This window comes from Mustela putorius, unplaced genomic scaffold (genome assembly GCF_011764305.1).
Source record: "Mustela putorius furo isolate JIRA1106 unplaced genomic scaffold, ASM1176430v1.1 tig00000228_pilon_pilon_pilon, whole genome shotgun sequence".
Taxonomy (NCBI): Eukaryota; Metazoa; Chordata; class Mammalia; order Carnivora; family Mustelidae; genus Mustela; species Mustela putorius.
In genome coordinates, this window is record NW_025421322.1 from 37,242,516 (window position 1) to 37,266,547 (window position 24,032).

A 24,032-nucleotide genomic window follows, 5' to 3' on the forward strand; every position below is an offset into this window, starting at 1 on the left:
GTGATACGCATCTGTCTGGGTCTCAGCCTTCTGAGACCAAAGTAAGCATGTGAGAGGACAGCCCTGTCCAGCTCTGTGAATGCTGACAGCCGGGGGAGGAAGCAGACAGAGAGGCGGCTGCATGATGCAGGACGGGGGCCCCTTGAGGAGGCACCTGGCTTTGAGCAACGAGGGAGTTCAGAAAATTTATGCGAAAAAGAATTTCACGCAACTTAAAGAAACATTACATGCAATCTACACAGAGAGACTCTTATAAGCCCAAGCCCCAACGTTTCTGGAATATAGAGGCCTAAAGGGATTGACACAGGATTAGCTGACCACGGAGAGCTTAAGCCCGTTGGAGCGAAGGGGATGGAAGCCAGGACTTCCACACCCAACCCCATCTAGCTCAAGTTTTCAAACTCAGAAACACGGGTTCTGACCTCATGCCACTGGCTCAAAACATACACCATAGGACGGTCATCTAACACGATGCTTCGTCTCCACGTGGAGAGCATAGCAAGAACCTGCGCCCCAAAGCACCCCTGAGCCGCGCCTGTACTGACCTTTGGGCCGGGGAGTCCCAAGGGGCCATGAGAGCCCTTTTCACCCTAAAAGAACAACAAAAGAAACAAGAAGTAAGACTCTAATTCTCCCCACCTCTGCCTTCAGTGGTCGGTTATCCCTCCACAGGCTGAGGATTTGCAAGGCGACTGGTGGTCTTGAAGAGCAAGCCCTTGTCCTGCCCGCGAGAGAGGGCGTGAGGCTTTGTCCGTCCCTGCCAGCTGGCCGCCACCACCCGCCCATCCCCCTTCACGCCCTGACTCCCGTACCAGTCCGTTCAGCCGCTGCTGAACAATGTCAGGCTACACACAATCAGTGGCTGAAATAGTTCTGTGTTTTCTGGAGCTCGCCTTATGGACGTAAAAATAGGTAGACATTGTTAGTCCCACGTGATCATTGTTACGGGGAGAGGAACGGGTCATGGGGTCTTGGGAAAGGCAGGTGCGCGGCTGCCCGGGAATGAGGGCTGGAGGAAGGGGGGAGGGAAATCACACAGACAACTCGGTGCTCCGGAAAGCGCTCCCTGGGGACATCTTGAGAGAAGAGGAGGCAGAAGCAGATAAAGGAGGGGTCCAGGCAGATGCCGCAGACACAAATGCCCAAAGACAGCCAGCAGCTCTTGGTGTCCTAGAAATTGGGGGAGCAACGTGGACAGAGCTGGTGCTAGAAAGACAACTGGAGACCCTCCATGACACAACGGGTGGGGTGTTGGGGGTGGGGGTGGGAGGGGGGTGCCAGGCGGTGTTTGAATGGGAAGGTTCGTGGGAGCAGGAGGTGGAGACCTCCTTGAGCCCAGAGTTCCCTCCCAGGGTCCCTTGCCCCCTGCCAGAGGCCACGGGAGTCTTGGCTGGACATACCCAGGGCATAGCCTGGCTGATAGAAAAGCCTGGATGGGGCAAGACTGCTTCTGACCTCCTCCGCCAGCACAGTGTGCCTGCACAGCAGCCAGTCCCCCAAACCTCATAACATATTAGCCTTCTCCTTTGGGGTTCTTAATAGAAACCCAGGGGCAGGAGAGGGCCAGAGGTCCAACCCTGGTGCTCACCCGGGTTCCCTGCCTGACGTCTCCCATTCTAACCTGTGGGTGCCAGGCCAAAGGGCCTCCCCTTTACTCCCTGCCCAGAAAGAAACTCTGTTCACAGCAAAGCTGAGCTGGGTCCTTTCAGCAGGTTGGGCCAGCATCTGACAGCTTCATCTGCGTGAGAATTTCCAGGTGCTCCCTGTGCCCAGATCTGGCTCTTCTGGCAGAGAGGAAGGAGGGAGGTTGAAGGTGACCAAGGCGGGGAGCGGGGGAGGGGGAGCCTGCAGGACATGGGCTGTGGAAGTGTGTCCGTCCCGTGAACTCCACTGGGATTTCACATTTCCTCCTGTCGGCCCAGCCCCCTGCAGAGTCACTGAGCACCTCCTACATGCTGGCCCTCAGCAGGGAGGGCACATACAGCAGGCTGCAGGGCAAGGCCACGGGCTCTGGGGGCCAGCAGAACCTCCGAACACCCCCAGGGTCCTTCCCCAGCACAGCTCTGTCTTTTAGCATCCTTGTATGTTTGTTAAATTGTTCTGCTCAAACAGTAGAAGACTTCTTCTTCTTCTTTTTTTTTTTTTTTTTTTCTTATCAAAACAGCCACCGGTCTACAGGAAAGCAGAATCAATGAAGGCCTCGGGCACTGCACAGGACATTAAATGCAGCTGGTGGGCGGTGCCGGAGGTGTTCATAGAAACACTGGTCTGTACATTAGACACTAGGTACACACAACTGCACTTAAGGTCACCTATTCGGAGTCCTGCTCATAAACCAGATCTGCTCTGAGGACTCGCACCTGAGCAGAGAGGTCAGAAAAACCGCGGGGATACATTCACTCCAGGAAGACATTAATGGGCCTGAGGGCTCCCCTCCTCAGAGCTGGAACATCAAGAAACAAGAGGTCCAGGGAATGAGACAGGCTCCCTGACCTGTGAGTCCCCCAGGGCCTGGGGCCATCCTGCCCTGGCCATCCTGGTGCATGATGGGAAATTCCCTCCTCCACGGACGCACCTGCTGACCACTCTGCCCTGCTCTGCTCGGGCGCTCTGGGCTGGGGGCTGAGGGTCGGCTACAGAGGGTACCTTTTCTCCAGCCGGGCAGGAGCAGTTGATGGTCTTCAAAAACCCAATTTGTTCACTGCCAGACGTGGGAGGCTGCGGGGGCGGGAGTGAAGGCTCCGTCAGCACGGTCACCCGGCACTGGAAGGAAATCGCAGTGAGTCAGAAGGGCAGAGCCTGGTTTTCTACCCAGCGCCGCTCCCCGGCTGGCAAGGGGACCAGGAACCCAAGAAGCCAGAGCTTGAGCGGAGGGGAGGTCGGGTCATGCCCAAGGGCAGGTCCTGGGCTCCTGGGACGTGGAGTCACAAGGGCCTGGGCCAACACCTGCTCTCAGCCACATTGCCGGCCTCTCAGCAGGTGCAGAAACTATGAATCCCTCTGAGCCTCACTGTTACGATCCACAGAATGGGGACAAGAGTGTGTCCATGGTGATGTAGTGAGGAGGATTCGATGGGACAGCTCACTGTCTCACACCCAACAGGTGTTTGGTAACGACGCATTTTCCTATCCCCACTTCCCTGCTCCTGCCTCCAGTCCCTCTGTTCTCCAGGCCCTCACCTGACCTCCTCTCCTTCCCGAGTCCACAGTCAGGCCCATCTGACTCCAAGCCCCCAGCCCGAGGGGCTCCCACCACCGTGTCTTGGGCACAGGGTCCCTGAGCACCGTATGTGGACGTCAGCCCTCCAGCGTGGGAAGACAGCTCTGTCACTAAGGCCGTCTTCCAAGCAGCCCTAGGACTGGGGTTTGTTAAAGAAGTTGGGGAGGGAGAGCCTTGCAAGGGGGCGAGTTCAGAGAGGTCCCAGGGAGAGGCTGACCTGCACGGGGTGGGGGGAAAAGCTCTCATTTTTCTCATACTTTCCAGTCCTGGCTGCAAGCCTCTCCCTCCCCTCTCAACCAGCCCGGGGGCACCGGCGCCTCCCCTCCACCAAACATGGCCTGCATGGTCTGTCCCTCCCAGGGCCATGCCTCCAGCTCGGCCTCCCCTCCCCTCCCTGGTACCCCTGCTCGGCCTGCAGCCTGGCGGCGTCGACTAAGGTCAGGAACACGGCAACCCCCTAGGGAGACATGCATGACCTCCAACCTACACCTGGGGGCCCAGGAAATGAAGCCCTAGCCCTAGATGGTCACTGGGCTCCTCTAAGACCACATCCTGAGGGTGGGCACCCCCGACCCCTGAATGCCCATTCACAGGCCCTGGAGAGCTCCATCGCTCTGGAGGCCAAGGACCCGTTCCCTGCCCACCTCTGCACGCAGGAGTTTGCTCACCGGGCCCAAGGGGATATCGCAGCAAGTCTCCAGTTCCGCGTGTCGGGAGTCACAGTAAATCACGATCCGCTGCAGGTCAAACTGCAAGGGACACAAGGACAGAGTGAGTCTGGGGGATTCGGCAGCCCGAAGCCCCCATGCCTCCAGCAGGCCTGTGCAGGAATCGGGCCCCACTTTCTCCTCGGGGTCCCTCACGAGACTGAGCTTCGGGGGAGCCTACATGTCACCTGCTTACACATCCCCTTCTAGAAGAGACAGCCCAAGAGCAAGGAGGCTGGAGCCTACAGATGAGCTGGCAAGGACAGAGCTGGTGCTGGAGTCCCCCGGGGTCCACCGAGCACCGCCCCCCACCGGGCACTGCCACTGTATTTACTTGGAGCCCCTTCCTGAATGCTCTCATGTCAGGCCCCAAAAGCCTCCAAAAAGGACCCCACTTTCAACCCTCTAGACTTCTCCACGTGGCTGCTTATGCCAACTCTGTAATGTAAAAATGTGTCTCTATTACCTGCTTGAACGCCACAGGCCCTTAGTGTAACTTAAAAGGGCTTTGGTGTCCGACACTCACTTGTGTATGCACACACGCACATGTACACACATTTCCTCACACAATGCACACTCATGCACAGGCACACACACACCTATACACAGACCCACACGATACACACATGCATGTACACCACATCTGTGCACAAACCCTCACGATACACTCACACACGCACGTGTATGCACATCCACACACACACAATCCATACACTACACACATTCACACACGTCCACGCATCTGCACGGACACGCGCCCACACAACACACACATGCACACACGCCCACACAACATACACACGCACACACGCATATGCACATGCACACACACACACAGTTTGCAGATAAAGCCCAAGCCTCCTCAAAGAGGAGAGTCCCACAGCCCTGCCTATACATGTGTGGTTTCTCCTCCAGGAAAGTCCCCGAAAAACCAGCAAGCTCTGAGTCACTCCCCAAAATGGTCCTGGCTGCTCTCACCACCCAGCCCTGTAACCACCACGTGAGTGCCGGCCCCACCGCTGGTCACTCCTCGTGACCCTGCATGTCGGTGACGTGCAGACCACGAAGCATTCCTGTTTCTTAGTTTACTTTTAAAATCTGCTTCCCTACCAGCACGTGAACTCTGCAGGCAGGGATCCCTTGCCTCTTGTCTGCCACAAGAGCCCCAACATCACCGGAGCCCCAACACCATTTCTGGCACACAGCGAAAGCCCAGAGCACAGAAATAAGTGTTGGATGGAGGCATGTGTGAGGGCACAAACATTTTTTTAAGGGAACTTGAGCTGCACCAGTGGAAGGAGGGATGCTTGTTTTACTAAACACTGATGCTAAGTGCCCATGGTCTTCTACCTCCCCTGCCCTTCTTGGGCTGACCTGTGCTGCACTTGGAGTAGCCAAGCAAGCTGGCCGGGCAGGTGGTCAGCTGCTTGACCTCATACTCCTGGCTGTTTTGATATACCCTGGGAGGCATGACTCCCCACCTCCCTGACTTGGCTTGCTACAAACACTTCACCATTCCATTCATCTGTCTGTTCTATTTCCTGTAAGACGCCAGCCCACAGACGGAGGAGAGAATGACAAAATGCCCCATCATGCCTCGAACAAGGCCCATTTGAAAGAGAGGGTCCTGCTTTCTGCATTAGCGAGCACACACACTCCAGCTGGCCCGTCTGGCAAGGCTGCAGGGACAGGGATGGGAAAAAAAAAAGAGGCAGAGGAGCAGGGCCAGGGAGAGAGCACAGACACCCAGAGCCCAGCACAGGTGCTCCCAGGTTGGGTGAGCGGGTCTGGGAGCCAGAGGGGCCCCTTTCCAACCGCCTGAAACCCTCCTGTTCCTGCCAGCAGTTCCTGCCTCTCTTCTCCCTCCACCGAGCCAGGGAGCACACCTGCGGACGTCCCCCTGGCTCCCACTCCACCTGGAGACCTCTGCTCAGGTCTACACCCCCGAGACCTGGGTGGTCTTCCCTGACCCTGGGTGGTTTTCCCCGGCCCGGCTTCCCTCCAGGGTCCACCAGATGCAGCTCAGTGACCCTTCTCTGGCGACAGAATCACCCCTTCCCATCCCGCTCCAATCCTTAGTTCTCCCCCAACTCAGTAGCACCCTGACTCTGTCCCTGGGTGTATGCACACACCATGTGCCCATTGGCTTGCCCGGCCGTTTCTCTTACAGACACCCCCCCACCAAGAGGAGGCACCAGGAACCTCATTGTCCCTGAGGAGGCCCCCAGCCCCTGGACCTCTCGTGGCTCCGTAACGGCCTACCCCTCGTCACCTTCCCATCCGTCTGCTCCCTGCAGCCCCAGAGAGCATCTCAGGTGCAGCCCTGAGCCCCCCTGCCCTGTCCCAACTGTTCCCACAGGCCACCCCCGTGCACAGAAAGGCCTGGACCTTGGCCTCTGCCCCCCACCCCCCACCACCACCGGCTCCAGGAGGGCAAGGAGATGGGGCTGAAGCAGACGAGTTACTGTCTCTGAGCTGGAGTCTCCCCAGCTCAGAGGGGAGGAAAGCCCCTCTCTGGCTCTCAGGGGAGGCAGAGGGGCTGTGCTGGTGACAGGAGCGCACAGGCTAATGGCAACCGTCATCACCGTCCTCTGTGTCACCAACGTGGCTCAGCTCTGTCTTCAGTAGCCCCTGACTGTTCTCTGAGTCAAGGCCTGGTCTGCACATGGGTGCTGAGGATGGGCTGTTTGAGCAGAAATCCCAACCCTGCCACGTTCAGTTCCAACCCTAGAAGAACCACTGAATGTCTCAGGGAGTGTCCTGCTGTCTGTCTGTGAACTGAGGGTGTCCATCGTGTCTGCTTCCTGAGATCACGGGACAGACTGGATCGGAAATGGCCTGGGGGCACCGAAGACATTCCCAGGCACAGGGTGATGCTCAATTCGCTAGAATTAGCAGCAATCTGAGTAGTGGTTTTTATGGCTTTACTTGATTTAACAATTTCCTTTGTTTGATGTGGTCCTATGTCTGACGTCACCTTCTTAGCAGTGACACACGGAAGCACAGCCTGGTTTCCATTGCAGATGTTACGCAAGCAAGCAGGCAGAACCAGAGGACACATCCACATCCGTGTGTGACCGTGACCATGACCGTGACCACCACGGGGCCACTCGCGTGGGCTGGAGGGGGGCGCACATGGGCACAGCTCGTGGGTGTGGCTTCCTCTCTGGGCCCCATCGCCCCTGCCTAACCCCTCAGTCACCCCTTCCTGGCCTTCCGTGTGAGGCTTCTGCAGGTGCCGGCAATGTTTAGGAACTATCCCTCAGCTAACAGCGCAAGTTACAGAAGACTTCAGAACTTAGTTCATGGTGTTTTTGGGGTTTTTTTTCCGTATCACCATTTCTTGAATTTTCAGGTATTCATACTTACTCATTTTTTTTTAAGCTTATGGTTTGTGCTTGACAGATTAGGAAACAATATTTACAACATACACTAAATTGGCAATCATTATTCAGAATATATGTTTATATGCATATATATACATATATGTATAAAATATTGAAATCATTAGGGGAAAAATCCACAAATTAACCCTAATCACAGGCAAATGCTGTGGGCTGGCAGTCAGTGAAGGGGAAGTCAAACGGTCGATCAACACACAGGACTGCTGTTCACAGTAGAAGCAGGGAACTGCAGGTGGAAACGGCAATAAAATACCATCGGCCATTTGCCGTCTGATTGGTAAAACAAAACCAAAAAGAAAGGAATATTTAAAAAGAAAATATATCAATACATTGGGGAGGGTTTAAGAAAATAGAGCTTTTGTACATTGCCAGAGGCATAGAAACATTCCGTCATTTTGCTGAGAAATCTGAAGTATGTGGGAAAGTCAACAATTGTTTACACCATGATGTAATCATTGAACACGAGGCCGTGGGGCCCAGGGAAACTGTCTCAGCTGGCCCACACCTCAAGCCCAGCAGGCAGGTGTGGTCCACGGTCCTTGTGAGGAAAACCACCTTGGAGCCATGCCAGCGTGTTCAAGACCCAGGCGCGCTGACAATGACGGGGAAACATCAGAACCCATCTACGTGCCCACTAACCGGAGGACCAAGAAACAGAATGCGTAATAATATGATGAGGCAGCTAGAAGAAGGTATAACAAGCTTTGATGGAGAATCTTGAGCAAAAAATCAAAAAGCAAGATTTAGAATATCGCATATCATTTACAGAAACTGCGAAACTGAGCAGGCATCCAGCCACCCTGTATTCGATAGCGGACTTGCATGAGCACAGGAAATGATAAGAAATGGTTTGGGGAAGAGCTATCCCGAATCATGCTCCGGTTATTTCTGGGGAAGCAGGACCGTCCGGTCCCGGCAGGGAAGGCGGCCTCCAGTGCATGGGCGTCACGTGGACGCAAGAAGAACGGAAGAGCAGGAAGGAGGAGCTGGGCAGTGTGACAAGAGAAGGGCCACCAGGGCAGCACTGAGTTATCATGGGCTGTTATGTCTAGACAGCGCACTCAGGATAATTCTTAAAATTTATTTTGCTTATAATTTCTATATTTGCCAAATTTTCTACAATCAGAGAAAAAAGAAAAAAAATGCTTCTATTTAAATGTGCAGAATTTAAATACCTCTCTACCTGCAAATACATATAGGAACCTATGTCCCCATTGTTGAGCACAGTCCCTGGCATACAGTAGGTGCTCAATGTATGCGATAGATGGCCAGTTGCGTGGATGAGGGAGGGTGACTCTGGCTTCTAATATGTTTTCTGAATCAGGGTTCCCCTCCCTAAGGCAGTTCAAGGCGAGGTCTTGATAAGTGGTACTGACCCGTGAGGGGGAGTTGCGGACTCTTGACTCCCGAGGCTTCCTCCCAGTGACCCCAGGACCTTGGCTGTGGCCAGCCCCCCGGTACTCACATCGATGGGCACGCTGTCATACAGGCGTTTGCCGATCACCGTCTTCCCCTGGATGTCGATGTTCTCCCTCTCCTCGATGGGCAGCGTCTGCACCAGCACACAGTCCACGTACAGGGAGACGTTCTGGGCCTGGATGCTCAGGGCAATCTTGTGCCAGTCCCGGTCGAAGAGGTCGCTGACCCGGGGGCCTCGGAAGACCACCCTGACGGCATCTGTCACAGCACCCACCGCGTCATACTCGACGGCCTTGTTCTCGCCGTCCAGCCGGATGGAGACCTGGGGAGCAGAGCGCCACAGACTCCCTGAGCTGCATGAGACCAAGGCAGAAGAGTGCGAGAGGGGAGGGGGTCGTGGAATCACGGGTCCCATCGAGCCGCGACCCTCGCCACTTGTCGGCCTTGGATAAAGCCTTAGTTCCCTCCTCAGCCTTGGTGCTAACAACCCCGAGCCCGCAGGCTGTTCCAAGCACCTGAACCAAATGGGATGGTTGGGCTCAGACACATGCAGGGTCACACACAACCCATGCCTGCGGGACGATGCAGTAGGGGCACGTCTGCGAGTCTGCACGACAAACGGTACAGAACGGCTTGAGTCTCCAGCCCAGTGAGAAATCCTAACTGGTCTCCGGGTCATTGAAAACCCCAGGCTGCCAAAACGGGCCACGTCTGGCCAGACGCCAGGGACCAGACTGCGACCCCGTCACAGCCCACACTCTCTCCCACCACGAGGATGACCTTGAGGCTTGTTGGTGGCAAGGGTTCATGGGTCTTGTTCCCTGGAGGACCCCCTGCCCTTTGCCAAGTGCCTGGGCCATTCTGGAAGAAAGTTTTACTTTTGTCTTTCTTTGAATGAAAGAATGTGTGGACACTTTCCCAACCATGTGCTCCTTTCTCACCCTTACTCAGTACTCACCAAATACCTTCTGTGCCCTGCCCAGCTCCCCACCCCCAGAGTCTGAACTTCAAGGGCTCTGCCTGGCCTCCTGTGCCCTTCGGTGTCTCATCTGCGTGGCCCCTGGCAAGTCCACGATGGAGACCATAGGCAGGAAGACAGGGTCCGAGGGCTGATTCTCTTTGCCCCTCTCTGCTTCCCTGTGGCTCCCGGTGGTTGTGTCCCTCCACACACCCTAGCCCTTTGGGGACTCTCTGTCCTCCATGGCTCCAGACCCATGGTCTCCAGTAACCACTGACCACCCCTGTCCCTGCCACCCAGGCCTCTGGTGGTAGCAGCTTCTTGCCGTCGCTTATCCCAAGATACCTCGATATCCTTTGCTGGGTTCTTTACCCCTGACTCTTAACCGCATCAGCAACCTTAATCCTAGCCAACATTCTTCAAAAACTGGGGCTGTCTGCTGTGTGTCTACACCCAAACTGGCAAGCCACTTTTGAGCTGTGTGTCCTTGGGCAAGTTGTTTAACCTCTCTGGACTCTTTTGTTCTTTATAAAAGGGCAGTAATGACAGCACCTGTGGCACAGAGTCATTACGGGGATTAAGTCAGTTAGCATGTACGTACAACACCGACGCGGTCTTTATTAGATTCTGGTGCTGCTCCAAGCATCAGCTATAACAAACTAAGCAAATAAATTCAAAGTCCTCCCCGTGGGGCAAGGCTTCTCTGGCACACACACGCCTGGAGCCCAGCTGCTCGCTTGCTCTCACGTCCCCACGCTCCTTTCATGTACTTCTACCTGGCGCCCGGTCCTGGATCATTTCTTCCCTTCACCTGTTTTGCCTGCCCTGCCGCATCCTCGTAAGTGGGGAATTCATCCCGCTCGTTCCCTCTCTTCTGGGGCGAGGACCTCACCCAGCTCATGGTGCCGACCCCCAATAAGGCACTGAATGAATGAATGAGTGAATGGATGAGAGCCCTCGGATCAAGGAAGGCGCCCACACACCGCCGAGATTCAGTCGCAGGGCTTACGACACTGCCCAGGCGTTCTGATTTCTCTTTCTGCCCCCCCCCCCCGACCCCATGACCTCAGTACAGCCGGAGCAGGATTTGTTTTCACGTGCACTGCCTGCTGGGGTATGCCTGGTGTGGGCAAGTACAGAAAGCTGTGAACCCTGGCCAGTTATCTAGTACGCTTCTAACTCACCCTCATACTTCTGTTATTAAACACGGTCTTCTGTTTCTAGAAACCACTTTTCCTGTTTGAGCCCCGTGTCCCTGAACCACTGAGGGAGCTCCGTGAGGACACGGCTTTCCATTCAGACATACACTTCTTCCAGCAGGATGCAAAGCCGGGGACAGCGCCCGGCAGGCCTGCATCCTGTGTGTGCCGGAGCAGGCTGGGGACCACAGGAAGGCGCCTCCTGGCTCAGCTCCATCAGCAAGTCCTGCTGCTTCTAGTTTCAGAGACGTCCAGGATTTCATCATTTCTGCCCAGCTTGCTGTTACTGCCGGTCTGGGTCAGCACCATCTCTTGCTTCGATTGTGACGATAGTCTCTGAACTCGTCCACCTGTTTCTGGGCCAGCCCGTCTCCCAGAGCCTGGTCTCCAGCAGAAGGCCCACCACCTCTCGAGCCCCCTCCCCCAGGAGCAGCCCCCACACCCTCTGTTCCAGCCAACCCTGCCTCTTTCCTGACCCTTCATGCTACTGGGGAGAAGGCCAGCTTTCGAGTGTGGCTGTAAATACTATCATGATGACTGTTAAGATCAAGGTCAGTAGGTCTGACGGCCCGCATGGGGCTGCTGAGAGCCCACGTCCCTTCCGCAGGCCTTTCTCCGTTTTTCCCTGTGTCTGGCCTGTGTCTCCCCCGGGGCATGGAAGTGGCCACCATCAAAGGCCAAGGAAGAGCGTTCCACCAATGGCCAGGAGCCTCTTTGAACATGAGCCTCAGGCCACCCCCACCCCGGAGAGGGGGCGCGCCTCTGCCTGGTTCTGTCGCGTCCGGGCCCACGGCCCGTTCCCAGGAGGAGGGGAAGACGCAGACCCGGCAGACGGCAGATCCTACAGCTCTGCAAATGCCATGAGGGGAGAGAACCCAGACGAGGGGGTGAGGGCTCACCCACAAGAATGCGTGGCAGGCGCCCAGTCCCATCGCCCAGCCCCCGAGAAACTAGAGAAGCCAGACCCGCGTGCCTGCGGAAGGAGGTGGACGGCTTGTGTTCCCTCCAGGAAAACAGCCCTTGAGAGGAGCCTCGTCCGTCCCACACAGCCACCCACACTCAGGAAATCAGGGCACTCGGTAGCCAGACCGCGTCTCAGTCGGACCAGGGGCGCTATGGAAAAATCATTCAACGGGACTAACGGTGGGGGATGGGAGGCAGCTGAGCATGGTGGTCAATGCACAGATTCGGAGTCGGACCCCCATGTTCAAATCCCTCTTTTCCTTCTCATTTGTGAGCGTGCGGGCAGAGGCCTCACATCATGTACTCAGCCTCCACCAATCCCCCCGCCTTGCAAGAAGCCAACAGGTTAGGAAGGGGACCGATGCGCTCGGATGTGTGAGGTCCTCAGGACCACTCCTCACCCCTCCGGAGGAGAGCAGGGCTGTGGGGACGAGCCAGTGCAGCACCCAAGTCCAGCTCTCACGGGGGCGCACGGCTCACTGCACAGAGGGCGCCGTCCCCTGGCCACTGCCCATGTGTGTGGTTGCTGCGGCCCAATCGCTCGAACACGTTCTCATTTTGGCCTCCAGCGAACGGAGTCCGTATCCCTCAGCTGAAGGTGAGCCACGTCTTCCAAAGGTGAGATGGGTGATGACAAAGACAGGAGGGGTCCCCAAACCCTGAGAACCAGGGGCTGGGGATTGGCAGGACGCAGAAAGCAGGGTCGCCTGCGACTCAGACCAACATGTGTGGCTGCTGGCTCTGATCCGAGACCCGCTTTATCCCCTGGGCTGCGGGCCGCTGAGGGGCTGCTCTCCCCTTGTAGGGACACACCTGAGGGGCCGCAGACAGGTCAGAGCTTCCCAGACTATGAACAAAGGACATCATGTGCAACACAACCGTGTCACGTAGGAGGCATTTTCCAGATGCACTCAAGACACGGTTCACTCCACTGTCCCCGGCCATCCACGGCAGCCCTTCTGTTTCCATGGGACAGCCGGGACCGTCAGGACCCAGGAGGCTAAGCCCGCAGTTCTTGGGGATGCACCAAGAAAGGGGCAGGCACACAATGGAGCCCTGGTCTGGCCGACCCTGAGCAAGTTTCTTCTGCCCCTCAAGATGCCACCAGAGTAGAGGCCACTGGACAATGGAGCTGGCCGCCCCTCTTGGAAAGGCCAAGCATCCCTGGGGTAGAAGGAAGTTGGTCCCTGACCCAGCAGAACACCAGGCACCAGACTGTCCTCGGGGGAAGAAGCCACATTGCCCGCAGCGTCCCTGGGGCTTCACCCCCAGACTGCTGATCTCCTGGCCCCAGACAGAGGGCCCTGGAGAAAACAGGACAGGTGCCGCCGGCCTCACAAGAAGGGCACAGAAAGCTTCTGGCCTCCAAGACCCAGCGCTGCCCCTACCTGCGGGATCCCGTACTGGTCGATGACCTGCCAGATATACCAGTCTTCTTTCCGAGACGTTTTCCGGAAGCGGAAGGTGGTGACGAAGGCATACTCATCGGGCAAACCCTGCGGGAACACATCCCTGGAGGGGGACAGAGACGGAGGACACGGGACTGAGCAAGGAGAATGGGGACTGCAAGGAAAGCCCAGTGCGCCGTGGGTCACTAAGTCCTGCCAGTTTTACCTCCTGAGCGTCTCTCAAATCCACCTTCTCTCCTGCCTTTACTGCCTCCTCCTTCGATCAGGGCCTCAACAGGACCATCTGCAGACCCTCCTGTGGCCGCTTCATTGTCCCCCTGCCTCAGGCTTCAAGTCCACTCCCCCGGGGCACATATGTCCCTCTGACAAAATTGATGGCAGATGTCGAGTCGCTGCCCTTCGCCCCCCTTCCCAGGCCAAATGCAGCTGAGGGCACCTGTCCTCACCTCTCCCTGCTGGCTCCTTCTCCGGGGGCCCAACGGCTCCGTCTCATCCTGCTTGATCCCCTGCCCTGCCCTGCCCTGCCCTCCGGGACACCCTCCTGTCTTCACAGAGCAGAGCCTTGCCCTCCTCCCAGTGTAGGGGGCCAGTCCCTCATGCAGCGGAGTTCAGCCCCCTGCAGCTCTGCCCAGACCGTCCTGTGCCTGCCTTTCCCCTCCATGCTCAGAATGAACGCTGTTCCTCCCAGGAGTCACAGAAAAGGTGTTCTGATTCTCATGGTGTAGCCGAGGGCAGCCAGGCTCTGTGGGTTAACAGGACACAAGCTGGTTGCTAAGGGTCTGGACAGAGACCCGCACAGAGAGGAGGCCCTGTCCCCAGAGCTCTTTACCACCGGCTGGCCGCACCCTCACCCCAAGGCACCTGGCCACAGTGGGACCACGTCCTGCTCTGGGGGCAGGGACCTGCCTGAAGAAGACACGGTACAGACCTCTGCATTGGAGGGGGTGGAAGCTGTCTGGCCAGAAAGCTGGGAAGGGAAGTGAGGGGGCGTCTGGGCTCCTGGTTCCGGACCCGCACACCCTCTGGGACCCTTGGTTTGGCTGTCGAGCCTGTGAGCTAAGCCTGGCCCTCCTTTTATGATTCTCGGTTCACAGGTCCAAGCTGGGAGCGGACCGCGTTGTTCCAAGTCCTTCTCGAAGCTGGGATATCAGCCAGCTCACGTGCAGGTGCCAGGAGCAGCGCCCATCCCTCAGCCCTGTCCCTGCCCGCAGGACTGAGGGGACACCCTCAGTCACCGCCCCCACGGGACGGACGCGGCCTTCCCCGCCTGTCCGCACAGACACACACTTTGCAGCCACGGTAGATGTGGCATTTCCTTTCCTTTTTCTTCTTTCATCAGAGAGTCAAACCAGAGACTGTTTTTGTTCAAAAGCACTTTTTTCATATACCTCTGAAATAACATCTATATGTGTGCATGTCCGACATGTATACACCCAGATAAACCCAGCTGGATTCACATATGTAGTTAGGTCTCTGCAGCATCGATCTACACACCTGCATCTCTAGTTCTCTCTATATATTTCAATAAAGGGACAGAGACTAAGACTTCTCCTGAGGGTGTATCTACAAGCACAAGCATACGCATACATAGCTTAAGAAAAAGCTTATTATCATCGGCGGGGAGGGGGATCATCATTATCAGAGAACATCTAAAGGAAACCAAAGTGGCCCAATCGAATCCTTTCCAGAAATAAAGCAGCAGGTAACAAGACCACAGTGGGAAGCACCAAGGGTGTGGGGCCGGAGGACCTGGGTTTGGGGCCAACCTCTGCCTCCTACGAGGGCGTGTGTGGGCGGACACATGATAGTCCCATTCCGAGTCTCACGCGTCACACCAGATAAATGATGACCTTGTTCACCTCGCTTCACTGTAGTGAGAAATAAATTAGGCCAGGCATGTAAAATGCCCAGTAGACAGACGACACACACGTGAGAAAAAAAAGTCAATGCTGAAAGTGACCCCCTTCCCGTTAGGAACCAAGCTAACCTGTGCATCCAAACTCCACGCGTCTGCACGTCTGCACCTGCACTTTAAAGCATGAGAAACTATGAGGAGACCATTCTTTCTTGAAACCTCTGGGATTGATTTTGCTCCCAGTGTTTTGCCATTAAAACCAATTTGGGGGCGCCTGGGTGGCTCAGTGGGTTGAGCCGCTGCCTTCGGCTCAGGTCATGATCTCAGGGTCCTGGGATCGAGTCCCGCATCAGGCTCTCTGCTCAGCAGGGAGCCTGCTTCCTCCTCTCTCTCTCTCTGCCTGCCTCTCTGCCTACTTGTGATCTCTGTCTGTCAAATAAATAAATAAAATCTTTGAGAAAAAAAAATTTGGAACCATATAAAAATCCCTTCTCAGAAGGACTCCGCGTGCCCCGAGCCCAGGTCCACGGCTCCAGAAGCCCCGCTGGGAGCAGCCTCCGCAGCCGTCTGGGCCCACCCTGGGTCTCCGTCGGACCTTCCCACCACATCTGTGCCAGCCGTGCTTCCTTCCTTCTCTCGATCTTGCTGGACTGCCTTTTCTCTTCCAGATGAAGCTCCCTGCTGTCGTGTCTGTGCTATATGGATGGGGAGTAGGATGCAGTTAGCCAAAGAAGAAAAGGGCACAAAGTGGGAACGGGAAGCTAGACTCTGCTCTCCCTTGTGTACCCCCGAAATGAGCATGGGGCCCGATGATGGAGAACAGCGCCCTCCCTGCGTCTGTAGAGTAGAGAGAGCCACACTGGAAAGATGTCTGCAAAGTCGGCTCGCGTAAGGGTCAGCGGACGGGGATTCTGGTCTCTGCAGGAGAGAAAGCCAGGCTCTGAGCGAAGGTGACTTCTCCAAACTCCTCTTCTTTGTAGTCACTCTCAAGGGATGTAGGTGCTGAGAGCCGGGGAGGATGTTCGGGTCCGACATAGGCCCAGGGTGTGTTTAGTTCTCAGAAAATGCTTGTTGAGTTAGAAAACGTACAACCCATGCCCCGGTGCTCCCAGCCGATCTTTGCCGGGTTCATACCTGACGGAGCATCTTCACGGACTAGGAGCTGACTGATGCACTCATCCATCCATTCCACAGACACTGAATAACCCCTCCTCTGGGCAGAGCTCATTTTGATGCAGAGACCAGACTGAGGCCCTCCTAAAGCTGCTTGCTAAGCAGAGAAGACAGCCTAGAGGACTACACAACTGACTAATGAGCAACTTCACCACTTTGTTTTATGCAGGAATATAGGTTATAAGGAGACAAGATAGGGGGAGGCCCAAGTTAGTTTTGGAGGTCAGAAGAGGCATCCTTGAAAACATAATGGTTGAGCTGTTCTTTGAAGGACAAGCCGGTGTCTTGGGTAGAGGGAACAACATGAACAAAGGCCCTGTGGTAGGAAGCACATGCCCAGAAGCTCCCGGAACAGAGACAGAAGAGCCAAACAAGGAGCCAGGGGACGAACTTGAAGCCGTTAGTACAAGAGCACTTGGAAACGATTCAGGAAATTTAAGGTGGAGAAGGATTTATGAAGAACCAGCACTTCTGTGCCCGGGGTAAGCAGAATGGAACACTGATTTGGGTACCATCACCAGCCTTGACTGGAGACCAAGCAGGTGTCAGACCCTGGACCAATCTCTATTTTAATCCTCTCAACAACAGTACAAGGCAGAAACATTCGTCTTTGGTGGAAAATAAGGTACAACTGAGGCACAGAGACATCCAGTAAGTTGTGCAAGGCCAGGCACCCAATCAACACCTACGCAGCGGCGCCCCTGGCCAAACCGACTCAGGGAGTTTTGGGGAGCTATGTCTGTGTGTAATACAGGGGTTCGGCCAGAGTAGGCGCTGTGTATCTACAACCGTAACTGTGAGCTCTTAAATGAAGGGATAGAAAGCCACACGCATGCGTGAATGATTAGTGCCAGAACCCTACAGAGAGGGGAGTGCCCAAGGGCCAGAGAACCAATACAGACAAGGTGGCAGGTCTGCTGAGACAAGGGGTTGGTTCCCAGGGCTGCTGGGAACTGCGTCTCAGGGTGACTTCACCTGGCACTGAGCAGGTTAGAGCCCCACTCAGGGCTCTGTGTGCAACCGTGGCGGCCTGGCCTCCCTCCCGCCCTTTGCCAGGCGTCCATGGCAGGTCTGGGAGGAGGAGGGAGCACTCACTCTGTCCTCTGCACCACAGGGAAGGATCCCATCCGGACATAGGAGCTCTGCATTCCATTCTCTCTGCTCCCCAGGATCTCCTTCACACTGAACAAACCCATCAGGTCGAAACCTGTCAAACAGAAGAGCTGGGGTCAGTGGCAGGAGCACGGGGGACACAGGGAGCACGCCTCTGCAGAGGCCGGGACAGTGGGTGTGGAGGTAAGTGGAGGAACTGCCGGAGGCGATCTGGGCAGGAAACATTAACAACAAAGTAAGCACAGGCACAGCCTCCATTTCCATTTCCATTTCTAGGCAAAGTGCAGGGGAAATGCGGACCTGGGGTTTCCAAAGAAAGGGAAGGCTGTCCTGGCCACGTGGCTGTTCTCGAAGCCCCCATGGGAACACTTGACTGGCTCTGCCACAGTCCTGCAATTCATGTAAATTTTGCTTGGATTACAGCTTGGCAGCTTTTAAGTTTCATTTTTTCAAAGAAAGAAAAAACCCGAATGATGTCGCATTCATTGGCCGGTCCTCGGCTCTGGTGTGTTTGGGCTCCAGGAGAGGACCTTGTGGGTACTGGTAACGTCTGTGATGGGAAAGTCAGGACCTTTGTGCTCGGGGTACTGGTCGGGCAAGGAGGGGTCAGCTCAGGCTCGTGCGTGTGTGACACTGGGCCGGCTCCGTCACCCACGGGAGCCTGGGCACTGACCACTTGACCGTAAGGGGAGGGCCGTGATCCGGCTGGTCCTTTGTCACTCCCGCTCCCAACCCCAGCCAGCACATCCTGACCCACAGGCCAGCAAAACCATCTGGACTTGAGTCCCGCAGGCCAAGACCCTCAGTTCTCAGAGGAACCCAAGCACAGCGCTCAACCCGGGGCTGAGAGTTTGACGCACTGGCCTACACCGTGTCCCTCGGGCGAGGAGAGAGCTCATGCAGGTCAGAGGGACGGCACCCAAGGACAAGCACGGGAGCTCACTCCGCTCTGCATCTCTGGGGTTGACACAATGCCTGACCCATGAGACTTCAGGAAGATTCTTGGGATCTCTAACCTTTGAAGTCACTGCCATCCGGACAGGAGCTTAGCCTGCAGGGCTCGTGTTGCCATGATGAAGACGTCCCCCCTAAATTTTGCTTTAAAAGATCATTTGTTCATTCAACACATTTTTGAGCACCTCTCTGCTGCCCCCAGCCCAGTATAAGAAACAGCGGGACAGAAAAGGGTTAGCACGGACCGAGAGTTTCAGTGGTAGGACTGGACGGGTCTAGGCTACGGTCCTGACCACAAGCTCCTTGCTGTGTGACCTTAGGCAGGTTGCCTAACGTCTCTGAGCACCAGTCTCTTCATCTGTGTAAAGGGGGCTGTTTGAGTAGATATCACTGTAGGATTGTGGTAAAGCTCCAGTGATAGGATCCAGAGCTCTTCCTATAACTTCTGAAATACAGGAACCCACAGAATAGTTTTCATTTCAGTTATTTTTCCATTAGAATGATTACAGCCTCTTCTACCACTAAGTTCTGTCCAGATGCCCTTTATTCATTCAATGCGTGGTTTTAAGAGACTGTTCTGAGCCAGCCATGTGGGAGCACAGCACTTACAGCAAGAGGAGAGACAAAGTCCTGGTTCTGGGGAACTGGTGATCCCATAGGGGACCAAAAGTAGGCAAACATACAGCCGCAAGATAAGGTGACAACTGTAGGCAGCGAGGCACAGTGCGGCAGGCCCAGGACTGCACAGGAACAGAAGCCACGCCGAGAGCTTGCGATGGTCCAGGAAGGTCGCACGCACGGCGAGGGTGTGCCAAGCTGCCGCCCTGGTGACTTTCTGAAGCTCCCCGCCACTCACCGTGCTGAGATCATGTCATTCTGGAAAATGACTAAGACTTATCCTTATGTCATTTTAAATAGCAGTTCACACCCTGGCTCATTAATGAAATTCATGATATAATGTTGAATGATATTTAGTCCTTAAGTAGAAAACATGAATCTGGAAGCTCCCACGTGGAGGAAAACCGCCACCTTCAACCCGTGCTTTTTCACATGCAGTGGAGCCAACGATCCAGCTGCTCCTTTGCCCAAGGACAGGGACCCCACACCCCCACCTGAACTCAGCCATGCGGCATGGGCCATGGAGGGCCCAGCAGGCCTCAGCGGGGCACAGGCAGAGCAGGGCCACGTCCCTTGGCTGACATGCTCAGGGAGCGGAGCACACCAGCCCACTCACTGTCCTCAGACCGGGCCCGGACCCTTGCACAGACTCACACGGCTGGACTTCTAGCCAACTCCAGGCTGGCCCGTGACTTTACCCTAGAAAGACTGTGTAAGAGACAGAGCGCCCAGCACCGAGAAGGCCAAATGCTCCCAGCCAAGTCCCACGTAAGTCTGAGACTAGGGCCCCCAAGGATGGTACCATGGCTCTTACAAAAGGGACCTCAAGACCTCCCTCGCCCTCCCACCATCTGAGGACATGGACTTCCCAGCCCCCAGAACTGTAAGGGATGATTCTGGTTGCTTATGAGCTTCTCAGTCCACACTGGCCAAAGGGATGAAGACCCAGAGTGACTTGGAAGCAGCTGCCTGATTTCTGGAGTCTGTTTCCTTAACTGGAATGGTGGAGGGAATCATTCCCCCGCAGTGCTGTCGGGACAGGTCAGTGAGGTAAGCCGACAGAGCACGTGCGGGGACACAGGCCCCGGGCAGCTGCACCGTCCCCACTGCCACCCCTTGTTGGGGACCCGCAGCCTCTATGAAAGCCCACCATGGGAGGCCCATACCTTGGCCATAGCCCCGCCACTCCCCCAAGAGCCCCACCACTGCACCTGGTAATAGAGGCCCAGGCATGTGGCGAGAAGCAGCCACCTCCCCGTGCAGGGAGGGGTCCTGGGGAGCCCCCATCCCCCCGCTGTGGCAGGTCGGTGGCACCAGACACACGGAGACACCTGCTGTGGAACAAGGAGAGAAGCCCTCTCTTTTCAGCGTCCCCTCTGCACTTCCGTTGGTCCGGCCACAGCTCCCTTGAGCAGGGCCTGGGTCTGTGGTCTGAGCATTGCCGGGGACAGAAAGCGTCAGGCGCCCCTGCAGCTCAGAGAGCCCGGCAGGCCCTGCTCGGGGCAGCTGGCAGAACCGACCAGGCCTCACGTGACAGGGCTGCCACTCGCACTGGGGCCCTGTCCCTGGACATGACCTGGCAGCGCTGGGAAGCTCCCGGCAGGGAGGGGGGGCAGTGGGGAGTGGGGGCTGAGAAGGCTCTGGAGAGTCCATGGAACAGACACCAAATGGTAAAGTGTGTCCAACCTGTTTGGGCTCAGATTCAGTACCAGGCAGAGTAGGGTTTGGAGACTGGCCCAGATCCAAATGCTGATCCAGGACTGGCACCGCACACAGCACGTCCCTCCACCAAAGGCGGGGCTGAGGGCCCAACTCGCAGGCTGCCTCCTTGAGGACTGGACCCATCTGAGCACGGAGGGCTGCCCATCCGAGCACGCAGGGCTGCAGGGAGCGGGGGTCTGTGCCGGCATCTCCAGCAGCCGGGCACTGGGGGTCCCTGCGGGCTCTCCCATTTGTGACACCCTCTGACTGTCCTGCCTGCCTGGGACGGTTCCTTTTAGGGAGGGGGGAGGCTGGAGAGGGGCAGGTTGTTGTGCAAGAGAAGCTGCCCCCAGGTAAGTTAAGGGAGGGAGGACCATCTCCATCAGCACCCCTGGCCCCATCTGGGTCCTTAGATTGGGGGTCCATGACACAGGTGCACCGAGCACGCTCCTCATGGCTCCCGGCTCCTTTGTACTGGGCAGGGGAGGGGGAGTAGCCACCACATGGGACAGGCCTGTCCACGGCCTCGCACGGAAGTTCCCACAGAGCAGCAAATCTCACCCAGAAAGCAAGTTAGTTCACAATCCAGTGGTCACGTGCCCGATGACACGTGACAAGGGAGCCGTGACTAGGGAGCTGTGCAAACAGCAAAAGGGGCCACTCCTCTACTTCCCGGCTCTGTCCCCTGTCACCAGACACTGCTACCCTGAGCTCGGTTTTCCTGACGCAGTTGTACATGGGAGAGCCCCTTCAGTTTTAAAAGAGCAAACACGGGCTCTACTTCCTGGTTCTACTTTTACGGGTTTCAAGGAATGAAAACAATGACAAAAAACAAAGACTCAAAAACCAGACGAAACTTCGAACAACAAGCAACTAACTAGGTGGCAGCAAAGGGCACAGAGAGAAAAGATGCAGTGCTCGCAGTGCGTGAAAGTCTGGGAAGGGCGACGGACCGTGTTCCCGAGGTTCCCGAGGTAAAGAGGCTCCATGCGAGGCACCGTGGGATCGAGAAGCAATTGTTCGAGGCGGGAACTGCGAGGCCGCAGCTCCCCAGAATCACGGAGTCAGCCGGAACAGGCGGCTTCAGGGACACTGTTGACCATGACCCTGAGTCCAGTGGGTGCCCCTGCCCCGTGCCCGTGCCCTTGGGGCGCTCTGCCCCGCCTTCGAGGGCGCCTGGACAGAGCTGTGCTGGGCCTTCCAGACTCGATGCTTCTCCCCGGTCCTTAGGGCCTCTGGCCAAGGCACACACAGCTTAGCTGGGGACTGTTTGCCTCATTGCACGGCGGGCAGTTTGATCTAACTCATGGTCCCAACCCCAAAGAAGCCAGCGGCTTTCGGCTGCTCTTGTTTGTGGCACAGTGTGTAGGAAGAGGGAAGGAGAGAAGGCAGGACGCCCTGTTGGCTTCTCGGAGCCCAACGACAGACAGACAGAATCCCAGCCCCCAGAAGTTTAATGTCTGGGGAAGGCAGACATGTCCAGCTGAGGAACTATCGGGGAGGCCCCCTGGAGGAGGCACGCCCTGGTCCGGAGATGAAGAACAAATAAAAGGTGGGCAGACAGAGGGGGAAGAAAGGGCATCCAAGGTAGCTGGATGTGCACAGGTCACGAGGCTCGGGCCAGCTAGGTTCCTTCTGAGAATCGTGGCTACTCCGGGATGTCAGAAGCCACGTTCCGGGGCACACTGGCTGGAAGCGGGGTGGGCAGGGGCACACGTGGCTGGGTTCTGCTGGCCACACAGCGAAGTCTGAGTGTCCTTCTGCAGGCAGTAGAACCACAGAAGGGCTTCGGAGCAAGAGAGACACAATCCTGTTTCTATTTTGAAGGTCATTCTGGCAGCAGGGAGGCAGGACACGGAGGACAGGGAGGCTGGGCCTTGCGGAGACAGGATGGGGCGGGGAGAGGGGAGGGGGCCCTCGGGCCACAGTCCACTTGAGAGGTGCCACAGGCACGTCCCAGCGAGTATCTGGACGCCGGAGCCCAGGTAGGAGGAGAGAGAAGTCTAGAATGTCTGCGGCCACGTATCGGAGCAGCCCCGAGTCTCACCTGTTCCTAAGCGCCAGGGTGCTCACCTCCTGGGAGACTGTACAACACCTGCTGCCACTGAAAGTCCTGGGACACTGAGTCACAAGCACGAGAGGGATGCCCAGAAACAGGGCTCAGGATGCACAGTTACACAGGCGGAGAACCCAAGCATCAAGCGGCATCGGGAGGCCAGGAGCAGCAGCACCGGGCTAAGACCTGTGCCTCCAAACCACGTGCTCTTTTCCCTTCCTGGCGGTTCTGGCCAGAGAAGCCCTAAAATCTCCCGAAGTCATTGGGAAGAAGGCCTGGGGGTGAGGCTTTCAGGAACCCCATTTTTCTGAGTATGAAAGCCGTTCTGATTACCCAGCTGCATTGGAATCCTTCCTTCCCTCCCCCTGATGGTTTGCCCATGAGTCCCGACCGTGCCAGAAACTCAGGCAAGTTATTGTACAATGTGCCTGTGCCTCTGTTTCCCGAAGTATAAAATACAAACTGGTGCCTGTCCCCTCCCTCATACAGGTTGAATGAGAGCCCACGGGCCCCGTGCTTGGCACAGCGCAGGTGCTCAGGGCCGGTTCTTACCACTGTGGGTGTTAACGTGTCATCTCTGTCGCCGTCTGTGGACAACCCCCTGACAATGAGTTATTGAGGGGGACGCGGCTCTGAGGGATTCGCTGCTCACAGAGTCAGCTCTGGACCATGCGGCAGGTAGGAATGGGCTCTGAGGAGAGACTTTGGTGGAAGCTGTGCTTGGCCGGGGATTGCGGAGGGAGACGGTGGGAACATTGATGTCAAACTGCCCAGAAGCTTCGCCTGGGCAGGGCAACTGAGCTACGAAGATGGGCCCTGCGAGGTAAGTGCGTCAAGAAAGCAAGAGGATGAGGGTCGTCTTTTTCTCTCCCACTGACGGAGAACCCCTGGGAGGGAGAGGGCCTGGCCGAGCACGAGCCACACACCAGGCGCCCCGCCAGGAGGGAAGAGGCGACTAACGCCACCTTCCCTTGGGTCCCTCCGGAAGTGCTGAACTGGGAGGCGCTTGATGGGGGACTGAGGGTGGGGGACAGGCAGGAAGGGCAGCTGGGAAGCATGTGGCGCTCAGCCGGCCGCCCCAGCAGGTGACTGCAGCTGGATCTCGCTGGGAAACACCAGGAAATGGCTCAAACGTGGACCTCAGAATAGTTGCCCCGGAAGGACAGAAGAACTGGGGTGTTTCTTCACCCAAGAAACTGTCTGGGAGCAGAGTCAGTCCTGGGGACACATTTCACCTGCTGTGCGAGCAGGCAGGGCAGCCTTCTACCGTTCTAGAAACATCC

General features: G+C 56.5%; 1 protein-coding gene across 2 annotated transcripts in view; it reads right to left on the reverse strand.

Annotated features, from left to right (window-relative positions):
• Nucleotides 1-24,032, reverse strand: part of COL22A1 (collagen type XXII alpha 1 chain) — a 236,379-nt gene that overhangs the window by 165,604 nt on the left and 46,743 nt on the right. For both annotated transcript variants that reach the window (XM_045078159.1, XM_004743602.3), the window contains exons 5-10: nt 17,403-17,514; nt 13,259-13,382; nt 8,797-9,072; nt 3,889-3,969; nt 2,647-2,763; nt 546-590 (exon numbers count right to left, since the gene is read on the reverse strand). In XM_045078159.1, the coding sequence (XP_044934094.1) occupies nt 546-590; nt 2,647-2,763; nt 3,889-3,969; nt 8,797-9,072; nt 13,259-13,382; nt 17,403-17,514 (755 nt within the window). The remainder of the gene's footprint in view (nt 1-545; nt 591-2,646; nt 2,764-3,888; nt 3,970-8,796; nt 9,073-13,258; nt 13,383-17,402; nt 17,515-24,032) is intronic.